Source organism: Balaenoptera physalus (genome assembly GCF_965194825.1).
Source record: "Balaenoptera physalus genome assembly, chromosome: 3".
Lineage (NCBI taxonomy): Eukaryota > Metazoa > Chordata > Mammalia > Artiodactyla > Balaenopteridae > Balaenoptera > Balaenoptera physalus.
Window position 1 is genome coordinate 146864414 of NC_138890.1, and position 24267 is coordinate 146888680.

The following is a 24267-nucleotide window of genomic DNA, read 5'->3' on the forward strand; positions in this document are numbered from 1 at the left end:
GGCAGGCAGACTCTTAGGCACTGTGCCACCAGGGAAGTCCCCACAGCTCTTTAAAAACTTGAATTTGTTATCTATTTTTAAGGTTAGCCTAATTCTCTAATATCTTTTTAAGGATATTAAGGATTTAAGTCCTCTAATTTATAATTTATAATGCATTATCTCCAATTAGAGGAATAGTTTTCCTCTCTTCAATAAGAGAATGGACAAAGTATGGTAGATTATACAACAAAATAATATATAGCAATTAAAAGGAACAAACTTTTTTTAAAAGAGCATTTTTAATATTCAGCATGCAATCAAAACTGGGTTTCATGTTTGTTCATTATTTGAACACAGCAAGTTTTTTCTCTCACTGCTTATGCAACCTTACCTATCAGAAAATCCACAGAGATTCTTCAAATGTTGTTTTAACATCAGAAGCAATAAAATACCCTGGGAGACATTTGCAAACTCAATTAAAGGAGCTGAATTTTCTGGCAAACATTTCATCACTGAATTTATATCATCTTCTGAATCTGAATCTGAATCTGAATCTACACGTTTCCGTGACTTCCGAGGCCTGGAGACTTCTTCTTCACTCTCGCTTGACTCATTTTCCTTACCAGGAGATGATTTTCTCTCTTTCCTTTTGTCTTTTACCATAGACTGAAAAAAAAGAGGAAATTATTCTGTCTGAAAAATAATAAAACAAAAATACCACTACAACTATACATATGCTCCATTTAACAGCTTCAAAAGTATCCTTATATTAATATTTTATATATTGAAACCCTCTGATTTTCCATGAACAACTGGGGATGTAACCCTTGGGGGGGAAAAATTATGTTCCAAGACTAAATAAAATCCACTCCTTCAACCACTGTGCCACCCTCCCTAAACCATTCTGAAATATCATTCAAAGGGAAAGAATTTTCTTATAGGATAGTAATGAAAGATAAATTAGTTATAGAAGTAACAATTTGGTATACAGGTAAACCATTATAGAGGAAAAGAAGTAATTATAATTTAACTGGGGGAAATATAATAGTCTTGAATTCCCCCAGCTTCTATGAAACTCTCCCTTTTAAGAACTTTTCAGCAAGATAATGTGCAACTTTCCTTAAATACTTAAATTCTGGTTTTTTGTACTTTATGAAACTGTTAGCTTTTAAAAAGAAACAAAGTCAGCTGGTTTCAAGGTGGAAAAGACCAGATTACAAAGCAATATTCAAAATATAACTGCTAAGAAATAAAACAGGAGAAACAGATACAAGTATATGTACAACAGTAAGTGAAGTAAAATAAGATAACATGATGGATCAAGTTCCTGGGAAATTATTAACCTCTCAAACTTTAATGTGCATATTAAACAACTAGAGATTTTGTTAAAAATGCAAACTCTGTTTCAGCAGGTCTAGGGTGGGGCCTGAGGTTCTGTAGGTCTAACAAGCTCTCAGGTGAGGCCAGTGCTACTGCTCTTGGTCCGCACTTCAAGTAGCAAGGGTTTAGATACTTCTGTAATTCCATCCCTTAGGTATTAAAAAGATCTCCCTGATTTACGAGTTTGACCAGGCTGAGTTTTGAGCACGATACTGTAAAATGAGATATATACTTATATCATCAGGTACATGAAAATACTCCAATTAATTTACAAAGAATGTAAATTACTGAGTGCACCTACTATGTACCTAGGGCTATACCAGGTGCTTTTACAATGAAACTAATTATATTTCCTTCTTAAAAACCATGAAAGAAAAGATACAAAGTTTACAACAAAAAATTTAGTAAAGATTTTGGGCATACAATATGCCAACTCCATTATGATGCTGGTGTTCAGGGATAAGGAAATCAATAGTATAAATTTTCTGTGTTTACTTGTAAGTAAGCTACTTGTATTTATTCTGTATTTCTTCAAGTGTACTACTATTATCTACAGCATTACCAGATTTATAAAATAGCAAAGTGTTTTAAAATGGGGTTTAAACAAATATATGAATGAACACCAAACACTTAAGGTCGATGCTTGAAGTGAGATAAATAAAGAAGTGGGATGGCTTATCAAGAGAACAATCCACGTGTGTGTGTGTGTGTGTGTGTGTGTGTGTGTGTGTGTGTGCATATAAATTCCACCTAAATGATCTGGAATGAAATGGTTTTAAGATCTTTTTTAATGGAAATGAAATGGCAACCCACTTCCTCTCCCCAATTCAAGCACTACCTAGATTTCAGTTAAGTTTATTTAGAAAGATTTTATATACCTGTGAAAAGAATAAAAAGAACAATGAGAAACAAAACAGTGAAAATAGCATGCCTGTACTTTGAAAGATTAAGAATAGTAATGTGTGTAACTTACCTCCTTGAATGACTGCAGTAGGTTACTACCAGAAACTGAGAGTGTAATGTCTATATGATGCATTATAAACAACGGCTCTTCCTGTGTCTGGTATGGAAAACAGGCTAGATTGTCTGCTATATACAAGAGCATATTCACTTCTGTTTTCTGTAAATTTTAGAAAAAAAGGTACACATGTTTAGTGGATAATCTAGAAATCCATCACAAAAGCCTTTTTAGAAAAAATATTACAGGGCACTTTCACCTCAGTTAATGTTTCAGAAACAGAGAGAGAGAGTTGGGGAGAGGGAGAGGGAAGGAAGAAGAAGGGAGGAGGTGGAACAGAAATGGATTTTACAGAATAATCTTAAACCCATTTTAAGAGATTTCATAATGACTTAAACCATGGTACCTTAAGAAGGGAAGGGGTGAACTTTTTTAGTGCACCCAAGTGGAAGTCCCTGAAGTTTTCTTATAGAGTATATAGAATCTTTATGATAAATCCATACCACATCAGAAAGTATACATATGAATTCATAATTATTTGTCATTGTGCCTCTAAAAGTTTAACCCATATGGAGATCAGTTACACACAGTTACTATTCTGCCTTCAAAAGTAAGTGGTAATTATAGGACTAATATGTGGGTTAAAAAAAAAATCAAAGTTCATGTACTCATAAAACAATTGTCAGTTTCCTATGTGTACATAATTTAGAATATCAGAGTCATTCTGACAGTGCTACCACAGTTTCACAAAAAACTCTAATGCTGGCAAATTATGGTTACTACTAGTTGTTTGCTTTAAAAGAAGTAACAAACTGAGATTTTCAGCATTTACATGATGATACAGAATATAAACAGAAAGACATACTAATATTTAAATTCCTTTAAAACATTTATAGCTTAAAAAAAAATAGGCAATTAAAAAACACTCCTTCCTACCATCTCCCTTATCCTGCTGTCCAAACAACATAAAATACAGTATCAGCAGTAGTAATAACAAAAATCCCATAGGACAGATGGAATGAACTTGCTATTAGTATTCATGAGACCCTCACGTTATTTTTTATTTTTAAATATGTATCAATACCTACATGTTAAAGTTAGAAAAATACAGACAAGCCACCCTCCTCTCCTTCCTGAAACCTTCTTCCTTAGTTTTCTCTTCCTAGCTCTTTGACTATTCCTCTTCTATCTCCTTCTCAAACCAACTCCTTTTCAAACTACTTTTAGCAACATTCTGTTCTTTTAGGTGCTCAGGACAAAAATATTTCAGTTATCCTTTGACTATTCTCACAAACTCTCATTTAATTTATTCTTTCCTCACAACGTTTCTTCTTTCCTTTCCTACTGTCCATTCTTTTCTTTCCAACTTTCAGCGTAACAGGTCAATCCCTTATTACCTTCAATGTGAACACAATGCTAAAAAATCTGTGTTCCTGAAATGCTCTTTGTCACCTGTCCTCATCACTGAATTTAGCACTTTCAACAGTTTTCCACTGTCTACAAGATCCTCCATTAACCATGCCTCATTATGATCTTGCTGCTCCAGGTAAATAACATCTATTCATTATTTCCCACACATTCTTTTTTAAAAAAAATATTTATTTATTTATTTATTATTTATTTATGTTGGCTGCACCAGTCTTAGCTGTGGCATGCGGGATCTTCGCTGCGGCATGAGGGATCCTTAGTTGCAGCATGTGGGATCCTTAGTTGCGGCATGCATGCAGGATCCAGTTCCCCCACCAGGGATTGAACCCAGGCCCCCCGCATAGGGAGCATGGAGTCCCACCCACTGGACCACCAGGGAAGTCCCTCCCACACATTCTTATCTTTGTACCTTTATTCATGTTTTTACACCTGCCCTGCCTTAAGAGTAGATCCATCTTATCACCTAGGCCTTCAGTGATTTGTTCCTCCTCTGACACCCACTGTATTATGAGAGCTGGATTTCCAGTTTAGCATTTCACATGCTGAGGTGACAAAGCATCCAGCTAATGATATATAGCAGGCAATGAAACCACGTAGGAATGAAGCTCAGAAAGGAGATAAAGACTAGGGCAGTATCGATACAAACCACCTGGGACTCAGACTATGCTAATCTTAACTGTTAGTTCCTTTATTTAGTGTCCTATCCCTCCAACTGGAGGTTAAGATCCAATGAGGAAAAGAGCACTATATTTTACCATTTTGTACTCCTATCTAAATATCTTACACACAATGAAAGCTTAATACTGATGACAGCCCTGATGATGACTAAATTATAGTCCAAGTATTTCTAAAATAGAAGTTTGTTATATTTATTTGTTAGATAATATATCAAAAAATTTCATGTTGTACTTTAAAAGAAGAGGTCTAATAAGACATCTACATTCTGGTAATTTTAATTTTACTTTATTGAAAAAATCTGGTGTTGGAACAGCAACAAAGTCAAGCTATCAAGTGATTAAAATAAGAAAAAAATATTTCTTTTTTTTCTTTTTAAAGCTTTACACAATACACTAATTGGTAAGCTCTACGTGGAAAGATACCACATCTGTCCCATTTACTATTTTATCTTCATCTCCTAGCACAATGCTACCGTAACGCAAATAGATGCTGAATAAATATTGATATAAAATGAATGAAAAAATTAAGAGATAAGCTTAAAGAACAGGATGTTTTATTTTCTTGCCCTATGGTCCTGTCCAATGCAACTTGTGCAACAGCCCCCTGAAGGGTCAAAATTGTAATTACACAAAAGTGGGCTCTTCATTAAAGGAGGTCAGGTTGAACAACCAGGGATCTCAGCAGCCAAAACCCTAGAATAGTTACTCTAACAGCATTCGAGTCTGACAGAAACAAGCGAAATTTCACTTCATCCATCTATCTACCTATCTACCTATCTATCTATCTATCTATCTATCTACGTAATCTATCCCTGGAAGTGATAGTTTAGTAACGTAGCTTATTTAAAGGTATGCTTAAAGGAATTGCTATCAAAGTTTATAAGACACTCAGTATGGAAACACAATTATACACAATTATACTTTATTCCACAATTATACTTTATCCCTCATTGTGTTTATTCTCATGCAAAATTTCCCCTTCAATTTTGACTGTATGTATATCAAAGTCTTACAATTAACACAGACCTAAATAAACACATTTAAGATAGCCTCTACTATTTACTAAAATGGTAATATTTTTAAAATGTTGACTACTTTAGGCATAAAATTTATATAACACTTATTTTCTTAAAATAATAAGTTTTTAATACTTACTGCTGTGTCATCAAACAGGTTGAGTAAAGAAATTAGAAAGGCTCGTCTGTGTTGGCGGTTTCCACGGATCATGGAGTAAAGGTGTGAACACAAAGCACTAGAGGACTCATCTTGTCTGAAGCCTCTTACAGGATCTTTTAGGCATGTATTGATTGCCTGTTGTACCTGGTAAGACATCTTCATACCAGCCACTGCTTTCATCTGAAATCAATAAAAGCCTTATTTTTGTCACAGAAATTAGAAGAGTCAAATTAAAAATATAATTTTGAGCATTATAGTTTGAGGCAAACTTCATTATTTGGTTTTCTTTAAAATAATAAAAATCATAGAATGCAAGTGCTGGAAGGAATGCTGCAGATCATCTACTGCAATCTGCTCATTTTATAGAAGAAACAAATGGAGCCCCAGAAGAGCCGTCACTGCCAAGATACACAGTAGGGACTAGAACCCATGCATCCTGATTTTTATCAAGCGTGCGTGCTGTACTGTTACCTCTAGCTCAATCTTAAGAGTTAATTTTAAACTAGAGTAAACACACTGGGGGACAAACTTAGTTGCATGTTTAGAAGTAACTACTAAGCAAAATATTTTATTCTAATATGAATCTGAGCAGGACATTTGCTAAAGAAATGGTTTACCAAAGAACGATGTTTAAATTTAGGTTGCACAATTTAAAAATACATACATGAATGAATCCAGCATATTTTTTGTCTATTTCCACAAGCTGCTGATCAGCCTTGTTCCGCATAGCTGGTTCTGGGTCTGTGCCCATAGCAATTAAATATGGTACACACTGGAAATAAAAATAAAGAATTCATAAGACATCACCGTAGTAAAAGCTCTATATGTATCTTGACATGTTAAAACTTGCTATATATCTGGGACATACGAATTTAGCTTTATAGGCCTTCCTATAAATGCCATGGTTTAGTGTTTTTTAAAAAACTATTAATCTTCCCTTAAATCTTTCCCTTAAAGCAAAAAAGCACTGGAGTATCAGCAAGAAAATGATGTGGTGAAATTTAAGCAATTTCAGTGTGATTTTAAGGTTCTTTAAAACTAAAGGGCTCCCAGACTAAGAATATCCATTTAAGATTATGATATATACTACAAATGTATAATTCAATGATTTTTCAAGCCTGACTGTATTTTCTATGTAAAGATAATAGAGGGGAAAAAGTAATTTGCCTTCCATACTCAAAACTAGAAAAATATAAATTTTTTCTCACAAAGTTGATTTTAAATATGGTTCCAATGGTCAGACAGTTGGATAGCTAGTAATTTGGTAACAGCCATATTCATTGTACACTTCTAAAAGTGAGGAAACACCACTACTATGTTAAGTGAATCTGAATTAGATAGAGGTGAGGAGGTCAGAAAAACAACAACAAACAAAAAACAACTTAAAAAAAGTAGACACAGCACTAACTGAAATGGGTCATCACGAATTAAATCCTGAATTGGGGTGGGGTGGGGGGGAGAAGTCCACAAAGAATATTATTAGCTTAACTTACAAAATATGAAAATGAACTATATATTAGATAATATTGTATCAATGTTAAATTTCCTGAATTTGATGACTGCATTATGATTTTGTAAGAGAATGTCCTTGTTCTTAAAAAAATATACGCTGAAGTGTTTAGAGGTAAAGAATCATGATATCTGAAACTTACTATCAAATGGTTTGGAAAAAAGTGTACATATGAAGAGAGAGAGAAAGCAAATGTGGCAAAATGTTAACAAATGGTGAAATATAGGTGAAGAGTATAAAGAAGTTTATTGTACCACTCTTGCAATTTTTTTTATAATTGTAAAGTTTAAAATAAAAGCTTAAAAAAAGAAGATATAATAAAAGCACAACCACCTGAGACCATTTAGAATACCAGCAAAGAGCCCTAAGTATCTAAAAAATTCAAGAGTATCAACATAGTACTGTACACTTTATTAAGTAAGCTTGCCCTGAATCATGAAGAATAGGCTAAATACACATTACTGTGTTTTGTTTCAGGACACAGGGAAGAACACAGCATAACAACATAGAGCATACTTTAGACAAGTTTCACAAAACATAGCCAAAATAAAAATCTTGAGGGTACAGGCTTTGGTTATCTAACAAATTTACCTCTGCCCCCTATGGCACTCTCCTGAACATGTCAGATGGTGAACACTACAACATCAGAATTAGCTGCCAATCCCTTGTAGTACTAATATGTCTTGAGTACATCATCTAGTCTACACATTGGTGTTTTGAAGTGTTGGGTACTTGATATTACTTCCAATTAAAGATGAAGGAACTGAGTTCAGATTATATAGGTTATTTTTCTGTGGACTAAAATCCACCCTGTTTAAGATAGATTATACTCTTAATCCCAGTTACATTACATATTTGACATTACATACTGTTGGTTCTTAGAGATAAGAGTCAATGTCAATTAAAACATATCTATCATTTCAGAAGAAATAATTCGGAGTACGTATTCTACAAATATAAATTGGAAGTTTGTTTAATAGAGACGTTATGAATATATGGGTATTTTGCAGTAAAGACAACCTAAAAGATGGACTAAAACTTGGATTCTTAAGAGTTTGGGACAAAAAAAACCTCACCAACTAAGAGGAATAAAGAACTACTTATTTTCTAATCACCATGTCTTCAAATGGCAACAAATTTGGCTCTTTTGCTAAGTGCCGCTGCTATAAAACATACTTACCTGAACTGGATGAATAAGACCTTGGTTTAGAGTCAATGCAATGACATTTAGGGCAAAGTGGCGTACACTTGATTGGGTGTGAAAAAACGCCTCGAGCACCTGTTTGAGGTAAAGCTGCATGATGGAACTACTCATCCCTGAGGAAACATCACCCATTTCTTTTAAATCTTCCTGTTTTGCAACCTTCTTCCCTACAAAAGGAAGTAAACACACTAAGAACATGTATATTAACTTTACTAAATACTCTAAATTAGGCCACAACCAAAAGCACAAAATGTTACAGCTGGCCCAATGGTTCTCAATTTTTTTTTTTTTTGGTGGGGGGTCTGTTAGAGACTCCTTTGAGAACCTGATGAGAACTATAATCTCTCTCCCTCCATCAAAATGTTAACATCTGCACATATATTAAATTTTATGAACTACTTTAGGGAGTTTATGAAGGATTCTTCTTTAACTGAACTCCTTTATCTAATAGATACGGAATTTTAGGTATCTGGATTAAAAAAGAGTCATAGGGTATGCTAACTGCAGCTACACTGTGCATTTTGAAAGTATGTTTTTACTTACAGTCTCTATCTGCCTGCTGCATACGTGTATCTTCTTCTTGTAGGTAGGTCTGGAGGTTTTTTAACACCTGTATTTTTAAATTTACTGAGGAGTTTTTATCAGATAAAATATTATTGTATAGATTTTTCACCTCTTGCTCAAACATTAGACTTGGATGCTGAATAAAGGCAAATCCTAAAGAAGAGAGAAAACAAAAATTCTCTTGATATATTCATATTAAAATTAAATATAACATTTAATGAAAATGTTGATAAATTATATAAACAGCTCCTTATTTCAAAAATTAAAACTTAAAATGACTGGAAGAATATGCTGGTGGCCTTACCTAGAGAAGTATTAGAGCAGGTACTTCTTTCCCCATGAATTAAAAACAAGAAATTGCATTTCAAAGGAGAATTTCACACAAGAGGAAACCTTGAGGAGGGAGCAGGGCCTAGTGGCTAGGGGAGTGGATTAGGAGTCAGGAGTCTTGGGTTCTATTCCTGGCTCCACCACTGACTTGTAGTGTGACCTTAGGTGAGTCACATAATATCTCTGTGCCTCAATTCTCCATCTGTAAAATGGGGACAATAATATTTACCACCCACCTACCTCAATGGGATATTTTCAGGATTTAAGAGGTAATGTCTGCAAACATTTTTTAGATCCCTAGCAGAAGGTACTACCTTGGAGCTATTAAATATATATATATTGAAATATATTCATTTGATGAAATGGAATAATTCTAAAATAAAGCTTAAAATCTTCTATTTATTTCTCATATATCATTATAATTGAAGCCACAATGCTGAATTCTACAACCACAAGTTAATAAGCAGCAAAATATTGTCCATGTTTATGTATACAAAATGCTTATTTATGTGAGATAAAATGAAGATCCTTGATGATAGCAAGTATTATGGATGCCAAATAACAAACTAAATTCAAAGCATAGAGTGATCAGATAACTAGCCCAAGGTGACACAGGATAACTATGGCCCAGGCAAGATGTCTTTTATTAACTAGTCTAAAGGCACTATTTTCTGGATAGTGCTGCAAGTTAAAATTTACACTCTTTGTTCTCTGAATTAGATGTAACACTATTAGTTTTTGCCACTTTATAGAATGTATGTCCAGATTGAATATTCAAAGGTATACATTTGACTTAAAAGATAATACTCTATCAATATAACTCTCTAGTAAGTGATATCTGAATTTTTACTATATTTGCTATATGTAATTTTCTGAAAGAGATGAAGGAATAAGATATTAAGATTTAAATTTATTTAAAGAAATCAGTAAACATTTAATGAAGTTTGGGTGACTTAGAAATATCAGCAACTGTCCATGCATATTAAATTATAAACCTTGCTAATGCTGCCAAAATAAAATTTCTAAATAAGTTGTTAACCTTACTGAGTAGCTTTACATGTGTTTGTACAAAACAAAACAAACAACAACAACAACAACACAAAAACTGGAGAGAGTGCTCTTCTACTAATTTTTTTACAGTGCATTCAATTCAGGTACTTTAATTCTATCCTTCTCATATTTCTCCCATATACCAATATCTTTCCAGATAAGCCACAAAGACCTAACCTTCTGCAAAGACATGTATTTATTACATCAATGCTCCCTGAACAATAATACAGGAAAAGTATACATCCAAATTGTTCCTGTGGGGCTGTTTACCCTGTGCTTCTATATAAATAAAAGTTTGGGTAGACTGCCCATTGTTTTCACTTTAGAAGAGGCAGACACATATAATGACAAAACTTTGCAAAGAAAAAGAACAATTTAAAAAATACGCAACAGCACAAATTCTTCTATATCACCTTTCTTTATTAAAGTATTTTAATGAATGTTTTTATGAAACCCTATGAATTAGGGGTAGAAGAATGTATTGTCATCTCTATTTTACTAATGAGGAAACTGACAAATAGAAGTTACATGACTTGCTCAAAGTCACCCAGGAAGTCACTGGATGAACCAATAATGGAACCCAGTTGTTTTAATCCCCAGACTTATATTTGAGATATCAGATCCTACTTTAAACAAAAACATACTTAAATAACTCACCAGTTTAAATTCACAACATTTTAAAATTTGCTCAACCTCTCAAACAACTTAAAAATATGAAGAAATTTAGACTTATCTTACCTAGACCAATGATAGCTTTTGTTTGTACTTCTTCATCTGAATGCTTTGTAAAATACATCAATAGTTCAAGTACCTTATCCTTTATGTTAACCTAAGGGGGAAAAAAACCATGTTAAAGTATATAAGGAAGAGTTAACTTAGATCGGTTTTCAACTATAAAGGAAAAAAATACCTAAAAGCAAACAATGAGAACTTCCACATGTGAACTTTACTAAAGAATAATTCACCAATACATTTATAAATCCATGAATTTTAGAACAGTGGCATTCATTGAGAATGTTAAAAAAATGAACTGCTGCTGACATAAACAGTGTGCCTACTAACACAAAGCTGATATAACTTGTGTAAACTTATCTTATTAGGACCGGTAACAAACAGTTCATGGATCAGAAGCCAGTCTGAGGGCCATGTTTTGAGTAGCACTGTTTCAGAATTAAACCAGACTACCCTAATGCCGCCTTCATCCTGAGTCATTATAGTCATTTTCAATGCCCAGGGTCACACAGTTCTGTTTTTAAAGCATACTAAATAATAAATATTAGGATCTTTACCTTACTGTTGCCTTTAAAATCTTCCAGATCAAAATCAAAATGCCGACATAGTGCTCCAACAGTGAAAAGGGATCTAAGAAGTGCTGGTTTGTTTGTTAGCAGTGAAGTGTTATTTGGGTCCTCTTGGTGCTGACTTTTTAATTTTGAAATGGCACCTAATAAAATAAGTAATATTTATTTATAACAAACCCTCTATCCTTAAATTGTTGTGTTCAAACAATTACTGCTAATAAATTAAAATTAAATTTTACTAACGGTTCTAAGTATTAAACGTCTAGAAATATAAGGGCATTCCATTGAGCCTAAAAGAATTAATGTAAGAAAAAAATATTTAAATTTTATTTTACATAGTAGGCAAAAAACTTACCAACATTTACTTATGAGGAGACAAATTTCTGAAGTAATCATACTGGGTTATTAAGGGAATATAAAAGATACCAGAAAATATTGCTTCTGAGAGTGGACCGGAGAGGACAATCACACCTCTTATAATTCCCTTGATACTACCTTTTATCAGATGTGTTAAAAAGGAACTGTATACACTGCAGGATCTAGCAGAATAATTTTAAAGCCCAGGCACTGAACTTACCATAGTATCTATTGAAACAGGCCCACACAAATTTAAAATTTTGTGTCACTTTATTTACAACTGCCCCAAGACAGCTTACACAATGTTGCACTACCTAAAAGAGAGAAAATGTTACTGTTTAGACAAAAGTTAAAGACAAAGGTAAAAACACAAGATTAAGTTATCATTTGTGAATTATGTACTGATCAACACAGAGATGGTAAAGTGAATGCTTACAGTCATGCCATATTTGATGATAAGCTTCATTAGATCTTCTTCAATAGTGGCAAGGAAAGTTTCACTTGGATGCTCCATCAGTGGTACAACCAGCTCTAGGATTTTTGCAACATTGCAGATAACCATGAAATCATTTTGTGTCTATAAGGATAAAATTAGTGCTTTATGAATAACAAAATCTGAAAACAAACTATATACAGCTTTATGTAGTTGGGAGGTTTGGTATTATTTATATATATATGTATATTTATATAAAGCTTTTTTTAAAAAAAAAAACATTATTAGAAAAGAACTTCTTTAAAGAATGAAGGGAAGAAAAGCAGGTAGTGACAGGAACCTGGATTCTAGCTCTGTCACTAACTTACCATGTGATCTTTGGGTCACTTATTCACAATGCTACAGTTACTCTTTTTCTTCCTAAAATGCACTGTCAATTCTGAACAATAGTGTTTAACAGAGTATTTTACCAAGACTGGTATCGTTTTCAAGATTAGTATTTTTCAAACTAGGGTATGTTAACTCAGTAGTTCTCAACTGAGGGTGACTTTGCCCCCCAATGGATATTTGGCAATATATGGAGACACTTTTGGTTGTCACAACAGGGGCATGGGGGTGCTACTGGCATCTGGTGGATTGAGGCCAAGGGTACTGCCAAAAATCCTACAATGCTCAGAATAGCTCTTGACAACAAAGAATAATCTGGCCCTAAATGTCAACAGTGCTGAGGTTGAGAAGCCCTGTGTTAACCCTTCTCATGATAGATGAAAATGTGGAATCCCAGAACTAGTATAAGGCTCCTTTATTTTAAAACTTAGAATATTATAGTACAATTTTTCTTAATTTTAAAAGTTTTAAAGCTGATTAAAAACTAAGCTGTTTAAAAAATAGGTAGAACATTAAGAAATGAAAAAACCAAAAAACAAAGGGGACTTCCCTAGCGGTCCAGTGGTTAAGACTCTGCACTTCACTGCAGGGGGCGTGGGTTTGATCCCTAGTCAGGGAACTAAGATCCCACGTGCCAGGCGGCACGGCCAAATAAAACATCTTAAAAATAAATAAATAAAGTAAAAGCTAGTGATTTAAAAAAAAAAGGTATTAAAGGATTTACAGTAAAAAGTCTCTTTCCTACCCCTGTCCTCCAGTCACCCAGTGGTGTCCTTGCCCATAGGCAACTAAAGTTACTAGTTCTTTCTTTCCTTTCCTTTCCTCTTCTCTCCCTTCCTTCCTTCCTCTTTCTTTCTTGACTAAGGTTTTAACATATGTTTTTTTATCTAGCCAAGTTATCATTCCTTATTCTTTTTTTTTTTTTTTTAAAAGATTTATTATTTATTTATTTTTGGCTGCGTCGGGTCTTAGTTGTGGCATGCAGGATCTTCGTTGAGGCAGGCAGGATCTTTCATTGCGGTGCGCGGGCTTCTCTCTAGTTGTAGTGTGCGGGTTTTCTCTTCTCGAGTTGTGGCGCGCAGATTCCAGGGTGCGTGGGCTCTGTAGTTGTGGCGTGTGGGCTCTGTAGTTTGTGGCACGCAGGCTCAGTAGTTGTGGCACGTGGGCTTAGTTGCCCTGTGGCAATGTGGGATATTAGTTCCCTGACCAGGGACTGAACCCGCATCCCCTGCATTGTAAGGCAGATTCTTTACCACTGGACCACCAGGGAAGTCCCTCAGTCCTTATTCTTAGCAACAGGTTTTTGACACTCATTTTGAACTCTTTGAGCTTATTATTACCTCACTGGTTAAAAACTTTCTGACCTTACATTCCTCCTTCCTTTCAGGATACACACAGGATTAAATAAAAAAATAGGCTAAGATGAATATTTTTTTTCTAAGTAACATAGATGTCCTATTGTTCCCTGCCATCTCCCACTCCCACCTCCTTTAAGCAACAGGGGATGAGTTAAAGTGGGTGTAGGGATAAATTAGTTTTTGTCAAGTAAGATAAATTCATTTGATAATCACTGCCGAAATTTTACTTAAAAATATGTAGTGAAAAATTTTTGAAACATAACTGGCTTGAAAAATCAAGTAAATGAAGTATCTTAAATTCTGGAAGGAAAATTTAAATGAAGACGTAAATCATGAACGAAAAGAGCTGTAGAATGTAAGAAATATTTGAAATGAATATACATAAGATAGTTCAGTATCTCAAACATTTAAAGAGTTTTCAAAAAGAGGTCCACAATTCAAAGGTAAAATGGACAAATGATAAGAACAGTCAAATCACAGAAAATCAAGTCCAATTGGTTAATATCATAAAAAAGATGCTCAACCTTCTTAGAAATCAGGGAAGGGAAACTGAAGCAACAATGAACTATATTCTTTTACACCTGTTAGACTGGCAAAGAGTACAAAAATGACGCAGATTGTCATTTACTGGTTTCCAAAGAGGCTGTGAAACATGTCCACCAGCAATCTGGAAAGATCTATTCAAAACCAAAACCAAAACTAAAAAAAATTCCTTCAATCTGGGAAGTTAATTCTTCAGAATCTATCGCAAAGGAAAAAAAGCACCAGTATTTAAAAGTATATGAATAGGAATGATTATTAAGGAATTGTTTGTAGTGGCTATCAATAGGAAACAATGTAAATAAATACCTGCCAAGATGGGAAATGGTTAAATAAATCACAGGACGTCCATAAGATGAATAATATGTAGCCATTCAAAAGGATGAATTAAACATATTATCAGTTGTTTTGAGATTAGTAAAAATGCCTAACAGATATGTATATAACATGACCTGATTTTTTAAAAATGTGGTCAACCATTTGTATATTTGTCTATGTGTGCCTACAATTATAGAAACATGGATAAAGTGGCAAGGATATTCCAGATTGCTTATCTTGAGAAGAGGAGGAATAAAGATGGGGGTAGGATATAAAAAACAAAAAAAATTTTAAAATGTGTCTATTATATTTATGAGATGGCCTTATTTATATATAAAACATTATATTGGTGTATATATAAAAATATGTATATATGCATAACAAATTATACAAAACGTTTTCAAAGTAACCTTGCTTTAAAAAAATATTGACTGAAACGAGGACAATTTATAAAGGTTCCATTATAGTTCAGATTCTAGAGGCAAGCCATGGTGTTGAATTCTAGTTTTGGGACTTGTTAGCTGTGTGACACTGGGCAAGTTAGTTATATTCTCTAAGCTTTCGTTTCCTTATCTGTAAAACTGAGATAATAACGGTACCGACTTCACAATGTAAATGAGATAATGTATGTAAAATTCTTCACAGTGTTTGGCACTGCGCTCAATAAATATTATCTATTATTATTAGCCACAGATTACCTATTAATCAGTTTATTTCTGGATCTAACACCAAGATCTAAGCCTTAAAGGTAGAATTAAATGTTGTCTTAAATGTTGTTTTCAGAAGTACTATATATTGGTTTTTTTAAAAAAAAAATTTATTTATTGAATTTTATTTTTGACTGCATTGGGTCTTCGCTGCTGCGCACGAGCTTTCTTTAGTTGTGGCTAGCAGGGGCTACTCTTCACTGCGATGTGTGGGCTTCTCATTGCAGTGGCTTCTCTTGTTGCGAAGCACGGGCTCTAGGCACGCAGGCTCAGTAGTTGTGGCTCGCGGGCTCTAGAGCGCAGGCTCAGTAGTTGTGGCGCACGGGCTTAGTTGCTCCGCGGCATGTGGGATCTTCCCAGACCAGGGCTCGAACCCATATCCCCTACATTGGCAGGTGGATTCTTAACCACTGCGCCACCAGGGAAGCCCTATATATTGTTTTATATGTTGTTTTTAATGCATTTATCTTCTGGTACTTTCCTCAGTCTTTAAAATTTGTCAGGACATCCTGAAGGTTTTCACCTAGAATTTGTTTATTTAGATCGCCAAAAAAACCTGACCGTGGCAAGAAAACAAATTTAGTAAACAGTTCAAATTAGCTCCTTAGGAACACTGGGAAAATAGTAAGTAAAAAACTATTTACATTTATAGGTTTTTAGAGTATTTTAAAATTTAGTGTTATAATAAGCCACTTAACTCACCACGCTGTCATGTTAAGTTGCTAGATTATCTTACTGAAGCAATATTTAATCTTCACATTTGATTTTAGGAAAACATAGTATGTGTAATATTAACTTAACATAACAGCCTAGCATCTCTGATGATCCTATGTCTTCCATATTCAATATATTGATATGTTATAAAAATAAATAAAATATATCAAAAATGACAAATGAAAAGCAAAATCAGAATCCAAAAGATGGTAAATTTCTCAGTGACAGGAACTCTGTCTCATTCACCTTTTAAGTCCTAACAATAATTACAACGTTTATTAAGCATTACTGAGGATTTAGCTTGAGGAGTTCACAAAGAAATGGGACTTGAACTTTATTTATAATACCTCAGAAAAATGATGTTTGTAGATAACTTGCCACAAATATTAGAACATACGTTTGAGTACATAACCCAGTTGATCTGTCAGTGAAAATGACTGTCATCTATCAGTGAAAATGTGGATGACACAATGTGAATTCTAAATTTAAAATATTTACTACATGGTTTATATAAGAGAAAAATAGGACAGCTCTAATACTTACACTACATTTAGTGGTAAGATATGGTTGCATAGTCATGGCATGTTTAACCATGAGCTGGGGTCTTATTTTGCTGAATAAGAACAAAGTGGTTATGCAAGCTACCAATCTTCCAGAATTCACACCTTTATTGTCAGAGTCTGGAAAAACAAACAGAGAAATAAGACACTAAAGTATGACAAGGCAGTGGAAATTATACAGAATATTATTTAAATTACTCAATACTATCCCCTGAATAGATTCAGTACACGCCTGAATACAACAGATTAGCATTTCTTATGATGCTAGACTTCCTGCATTTCATTTTTTCTTTGTTATATAGTATTACATATATTAAGGATAAAGGACAAAGAGGCTGCACTGGGGAAGGCAAGTTTTACACTGAGGGGAGTAGGACTGAAGTTAAAAAGTAGAATGAAAGTTGGGAAGTTTAGAGATGGAATTTTCAGAATAAACATGGTGTTGATTATATCTAAAACTGGATGGAAATGAGTATGGGAAAGAAAATTAGCAAAGGAGGACAAAGACAATTTAGCTGAGGTGATACTGTGTTTAAGGGTATTGGGGAAAAAAAGAGATGCTGCTGTGGTAGAAGAATATTAGAAGACAGGAATGATAAGAAGGTGGACCAGTGCTGTATTAGAAAAGTAAACAAAATGCTGTTCAGGTGAGAGGAAAATGTTGCTAGTTAGGAGATAAAATGTTTCTTGGTTCTCAGGAGTTTTTAGAGGAGATTAGAAACTTTTTAACATTAAGTGACAACAGTATCACCCTTAAAATCTAGGATAGGGAAAAGTAGGGGAAACAACAAAATATACAAAGAAAAAGAGGTAAACATGGAAAATGAAAAAAAAAATTAAAGAAAAAAAACTGCAATAAAAATATAAAGAATATCAACAATTTTACCATAAATGATACCTCTGTATAGAGGCAACTGGCCCCCAATTCTGAAAACTGACTGAGGCTGACTATTGTTCCTCATTAACGTACATTAGGGGATGGGAAATAATGTTAGTCTTGTGTGCTTTTAAGCAATAGATATCAATTATGACTTTTATAGTTTTATATAATTATTTATATTTTCATTAACTTCAATTTTGTGACTGATAGTGTGATAAATAATATAAAATATTAAATATTTAAGGAGTTTCTCAATTAAAAAAATATTAACAGCTTTCTAGGTCAAGATTAAGCACATTTTATATAATAATTATAAATGATATTAGGTATATACTGCAAATCTTTTAAAAACATTTTTATAATAATTAAAACAATTTCATTTTGATAGAAAATTTTATATAATTTAAAAGATATTGAAGTTTTTGGATGAGTGCATTTGGCTAAATACATATTAGCCCCTGGACTTACTTTAATTCCTGTTCATTATGACATCTAAAATTATGTGCTATTGAAAGATATGTGGAAGAGGTAAGTCCTATGCTTTTACTGTACTGCTCTAGATAATATTACTCAACCGTAACAATATAACCTAGGATTCAACACCAAACAAAAAACAGATTTCATTTAAAAGTGAAGTAGTTAATTATTAGGCTAAGCAGAGCTAGAGGCAAAAATGAGAAATGTGCCCAAAGTATTTTAAAGTATCTTATAAAATCAACTTAACGACCAATATATAAAATGTCTTACCAGCTAGAGATTCCTCATATTTAAGAATGTGCTCAACTAGGTTATCAACAAGTTGAGTACAAGCTTTCTTCACAGGTTTATATGAGGAATCCTCTTCGGACTTCAACAACTATATATGTGTATATATAAAAAAAAAAAAAATCCCAGTATAATTATTCATTAGACAATAATAATATAAACGCATTTAATGTGTCCATAAGTAATAAGCTTTTCAACTGGTTATTAACAATTTAATACTGAAAATGCAAATTAATAAACAAAAATATGTAACAAATATTTTAAAATATCTTATAAACCAGTAATTTATAGATACTTTCAAACAATTTTAGTATGAAGTTATTTAAATTGCTATGTGTAGGACCCTAAGGTAGAATATGAGAGAAATGAGAACGGTGACCTTCCCTTAAGAGTACCACTCAATGTTAGTTGAATGATTTTAAAGAATGAGAATTCCATTCCTTATTATTTCAAGTTCTTTGATGTCTCAAAAAAGTATATTATGGGTTAATTACATTTTTAAAATAATTGTAACTACATCTGAATTGCACCTTATAATTCGCAATTATAAAACACAAGGCTGGATTTCTTCCCTGTGTTATCTTTACCAAGTTATTAATAAACAATGTTAGAAAAAATGATATGAGGAAAAGAGATCAATCTAACTATAGCCAAAAAATAAAACCAATCCAATCTTTCATAATAATCAGAGGTCAATGGTAAAGTCATCTAAGGTATATCTGTTTTGTTAATAAAGAACAGCTAATAAATTCTGGGGCTATTAAAGAAATTGAAATGTTTAATTTCTGTCAAGAGTTCCAGTGCTGTCCAATGTAACTTTCTACAATGATGGATATGTTCTATATCTGTGCTGCCCATTATTGCTGCTACAAGCCACATGCAGCTACAAAACACTTGAAATGTGGATAGTATAACTGAGGAATTAAAAGTAAATAAAAATTCAAGTTAATTTAAATGAAAAAACATGTGTGGCTAGTATGGGACAGCACAAGTTTAAACTTTCACTACAATATGCGTGGATGATTAAAACTGATAGCAATCAGAATAACATATCACACACATTTCCCCTGCTCCCTCCAATTTAAAGAAATAAATCAAAGCAAGAGAACTTCAATTTACCCAGTTACAACTCCGAACAGCAAATTCTCCTTGTCCTGCTCTATAACTCAACCTTAAGCAGCTATTAAAATTATATGCTACCCTGGTCTTTTTCAGGCAGGAGTAGAAAACAATCTCCTCGCCTGTTTTTTCTTTCTGCTCTCCAAGACATCAAGTATACATAAAAGTATTAATCATAAATTTTAGTTCACGACATTGCCAATACTGGTATGTGCCCTTTTAATGTATTTACTTATAAATATAAAGATGTACTATGAACCTAACTCAAGAATATTTCCAATAACTTATATTTTCCAATGTACTCCTTCTTTTATCCCATCTTCCTGTCTAACTTTCAAGGTACCACTTATCAGGAATTTTACCATTTCTTTGCTTAAAAAAAATTGTCTAAGTTAAATATTGTTTATAGTTTTGCTGGATTTTCAACTTTCTGAAAGGTATCATACTGGATGTAGTCTTCTGGGATGTGCCTTTTTCACTCAACATGTCACTAACTGTAATCCAGGCTGTTGCATGAAACTACTTTATTCATTTTCACTGCTATACGACAGGCCGTTGTAAGTCTATACTGCAATTCATTTATCCATTCTTCTGAAGATAGGTTAATTAAAATTTTAGTGGCATAACGAACATTCTTGTCTCCTGGTGCACATATGCAAGATTCTCTTGGGTATATACCTTGGCGTGGAATTACTGGGTCATAGGATATATGAATGTTCAACTTTATGAAATAATGCTAAATTTAAAAACTTTTGTTGTAATATTTTCTCAGCACCAGTGTTTAAGAGATGCTATTTAATCCATCTTTTCTCCGTCATTTGTTATCACCTAACTTCAACTTTTGCCAATCAAATGGGTGTAAAATGTGGTCTTGATTTGTATGTCCTATATTACTATGAGGCTGAATACCTTATAGGCCATGTGTGCTATCTCCTCTATGAACTGCCTATTCATGACTTTCTCCTGTTTTCCTACCAGGACTCCTGCCTTATACTGGTTTGCAGGACAGGAGTTCTTTACATATTTTTAACAATGATCCTTTGTTAGTTATATGTGTATCAAATATCTTTCCCAGTTTGTGACTTGTGTTTTCTTGATTCATAAATGTTCCTCATTTTAAGGCAGTGAAATTTATCAATCTTTCCAGGTTAATGGCTTTTGCGACTTAAGAAATTCTTCCCTAAGAAAGGTCAAAAATATATTCACACATATACTTTCTTCTGTAAGTTTTAAAGATTTCCTTTAATCTATATGGAATTGACTGCTGAGTTGATTAAAAAAAAACAAAAATCCTTATGGATAGCCACTTGGCCCAGTCTCATTTATTGAAAAATCCATGCTACCTTAATTACTGTATCTCTAAAAATAAGTCCTGATATTTGTTAAGGCATATCAGTGTCCCTGCATTTTCAGAAGTGACAATTATTTTCAGCTCTTTACTTTTCCATATACATTTTTAAATCACTTTGACATGTTTGATGAATACTTTCCGTTCTTGATTTTGATGAGATCTTTTAATATCTTTCCATTTTGCATGATTTTCATTTTAGGTTTTATAGTTTATTCTCTGTCAGATTTTATTCCTAGTTTTACTAGAAGTTATCATTCAAGGGTATTAAATTTTAACAATGATTTCTCCTGTATCCTGACATGATTATTTTTTGTTTAATGTTAAATCATACACACGTGTGATGTTAAACCAGCCCCATGATATGCATGCATAGATATATGTATATATGTGTGCATATGTGTATGTAAACATATACAAATCTCTATCCATCTTTTTGATGCATTTCAAAGTAAGCTGCAGACATCAGTGTATTTCCTCTTTTTTCCTTTTGAGATAAAATTTACATGAAATATGTACAAATCTTCAGTGTATACTTGCCCGGTTTTGTTAAGTGTATTCACCTATATAAGTCAAACTCCCTATCAAGATAAAGGACAGTCTTTCTCCATCTTTAACTTATATCAGGATCATCTGCAGACTTTGTTTAGGTGGGCCCCTACTTCAGAGTTATGGATTAATTAAGTCTGGGGTAAAGCCTTAGAACTTCACTTCTAACAAGTCACAGGTAATCTTGATAACTTTTAGAACCACTGATATAGATTATTACCATCACCCCTGAAAGTCCCCTCATGTTCCTTTCCAGTCAATCCCTGGCCCCCTGCAACCACTCTTCTGATTTTTTTCCAATATAGATTAGTTTAGCCTCTCCTAGAGCTTCATATAAGTGGAATCATAATATGTACTCTTCTGTGTAAGGCTTCTTTCATTCTGCATGTTTTTATTATTTACCTATGTTGCTGTATGTATCAATAGTTTGTTCCTTTATGATATGGTGCACTATTAAGTTGTATGGATACATCAGGTTTTTTTTAACCCATTCACTGGCTGATGGAGACAGAGACAGTATTTGACTATAAACTCAGGCGGGAGAAATCAAGCTGCACCTTCAACACTTTGCTTAGAAATCTCCTCAGCTAAACATTCAATTTCATCACTTGAAGGTCCACCTTTCACAAAACACTAGAAGAGAAATACAGTTTAGCCAAGTTCTTTGTCACGTTATAACAAAGACTCACTTTTCTCTGTTGACTGATAGCATGTTACTTATTTGCATCTGAGACCTCATCAGAATGGTTTTTAACCATCCATATTTCTACCAACATTCTGTACATGATTATATATATGCTTTAAAGAGACGGAAGCTTTCCCTATAGCTCTTCTCTTTTCTTTCTGAGCCCTCATCAGAATTGCCTTTAAATGTCTTCAAAGCAATATCAGTTTTTTTCTAGTATGCACCTCAAAAATCTTCTGGTATCTAGCAACTACCCAATTCCAAAGTCACTTCCACATTTTTAGGTATTTATTTCAGCAGCACCCCACTTATTGATACCAATTTCTTAGTATGGGCTGCTTTAACAAATACCATAGACTATGTGGATTAAACAACAGAATTTATTTCTCATAGTTCTGAAGGTTGGGAAGTGCAAGATCAACATATGGTTGGTTTCTGGTGAAGATCCTCTTCCTAGCCTGCAGATGGCTGTCTTCTTGTATCCTCACACAGCAGAGAGCAGAGAGGTAATTTCTCTCATGTCTCTTCTTAGAAGGACACTAATCTGATTCATGAGGGCCCCACCCTCATGACCTAATTATCCTCCAAAGGCCCCATCTCCTAATACCATCACACCGGGGATTAAGCTTCAACATTATGTATTTTGGAGAGACACAAACATTCAATCCACAGCATTCTTTGAAGAATCCTCTTGAGGAAGGAGTTCCATGCACTACTGAAAATTTATACTGTTAATCCTTTCTCCAACCTTCCCCAAAGGAACCTATAGTCTTTTACCAGGTTAACTGTGCATTGGGGGAAAAAAATTATTAGACGTTTTAGGGATTACCAGACACTGGCTCTGAACTGACACTAATTCCAAGAGACCCAAAACATCACTGTGGCCCACCAATCAGAGTAGGAGCTTATGGAGGTCAGATGATCAATGAAGGTATAGCTCAGGTCTGTTTCACAGTGAGTCCAGTGGGTCCCCAAACCCATCCTCTGGTTATTTCACCAGTTCCAGAATGCAAAATTAGAACAGATTTATTCACAGGCTCACAGAATCCCCACGTTGGTTCTTTGATCAATGGAGTGAGGGCTATTGTGGTGGGAAAGGCCAACTGGAAGCCACTAGGACTGCTTCTACCTAGGAAAATAGTAAATCAAAAACAATACTGTATCACTGGAGGGACTGCTGAGATTAGTGCTACCGCCAAAGACTTGAAAGATACAGGGGTTGTGATTCCGACCACATCCTTATTCAACTTGCCTAATTGGCCTGTGCAGAAGACAGATGGATCCTAGAGAATGACAGTGAATCAGCATAAGCTTAACCAGGTTGGGACTCCATTGCAGCTGCTGCACCAGATGACGTATCAGTGCTTAAGCAAATTAACACATCCCCTGGGATCTGGTGTGCAGCTATTGATCTAGCAGATGCCTTTTTCTCACCCCTGTCAAAGGCCCACCAGAAGCAGTTTGCTTTTAGCTGGCAAGGCCGGCAATACACCGCACTGCCCTGTCTCAGGGGTATATTAACTCTCCAGCCATACATTATAAATTAGTTTGCATGTTCTTGATTATCTTTCCTTTCAACAAGATATCACACTGGCCCATCACATTGATGACATTATGTTGATTGTACGTAGTAAGCAAAAAGTAGTAACTACACTAGACTTATTGGTAAGATGCGTGTGTCAAAGTGTGGGAAATAAATCCAACAAAAATTTAGAGGTCTTTTACTTCAAAGAAATTCCTGGGGGCTTAGTGGTATGGGGTATGTTGAGATATTCACTGTAAAGTAAAGAATAAGATGTTGCATCTGGTCCCTCCTATAACCAAAAAAATGACTCAACACCTAGTGGGTTTCTTTGAATTTTGGAGGCAACAAATTCCTCATTTGGGTATATTATTCTGGCCCATTTACTGAGTGACCTAAGAAGCTGCCAGTGTTGAGTGGGGCCCAGAACAAAAGAAAAGGCTCTGGAGTAGGTCCAGGCTGCTGTGC

The 24267-nt window shown here is 34.1% G+C and overlaps 1 protein-coding gene across 5 annotated transcripts in view; it reads right to left on the reverse strand.

The window, feature by feature from the left end:
• The window catches only part of NIPBL (NIPBL cohesin loading factor), a 199915-nt gene that overhangs the window by 11234 nt on the left and 164414 nt on the right, over positions 1–24267 (reverse strand). For 4 of the 5 annotated variants that reach the window (XM_082453662.1, XM_082453660.1, XM_082453661.1 and 1 more), the window contains 12 exons: positions 18559–18667; positions 16915–17051; positions 12351–12491; positions 12135–12228; positions 11546–11700; positions 10995–11085; positions 8856–9029; positions 8289–8479; positions 6263–6370; positions 5578–5778; positions 2333–2479; positions 371–645 (listed from right to left, as the gene is read on the reverse strand). In XM_082453662.1, coding sequence (XP_082309788.1) covers positions 371–645; positions 2333–2479; positions 5578–5778; positions 6263–6370; positions 8289–8479; positions 8856–9029; positions 10995–11085; positions 11546–11700; positions 12135–12228; positions 12351–12491; positions 16915–17051; positions 18559–18667 — 1823 coding nt within the window. The remainder of the gene's footprint in view (positions 1–370; positions 646–2332; positions 2480–5577; positions 5779–6262; positions 6371–8288; positions 8480–8855; positions 9030–10994; positions 11086–11545; positions 11701–12134; positions 12229–12350; positions 12492–16914; positions 17052–18558; positions 18668–24267) is intronic. The other variant, XM_082453663.1, reaches the window with a different exon arrangement.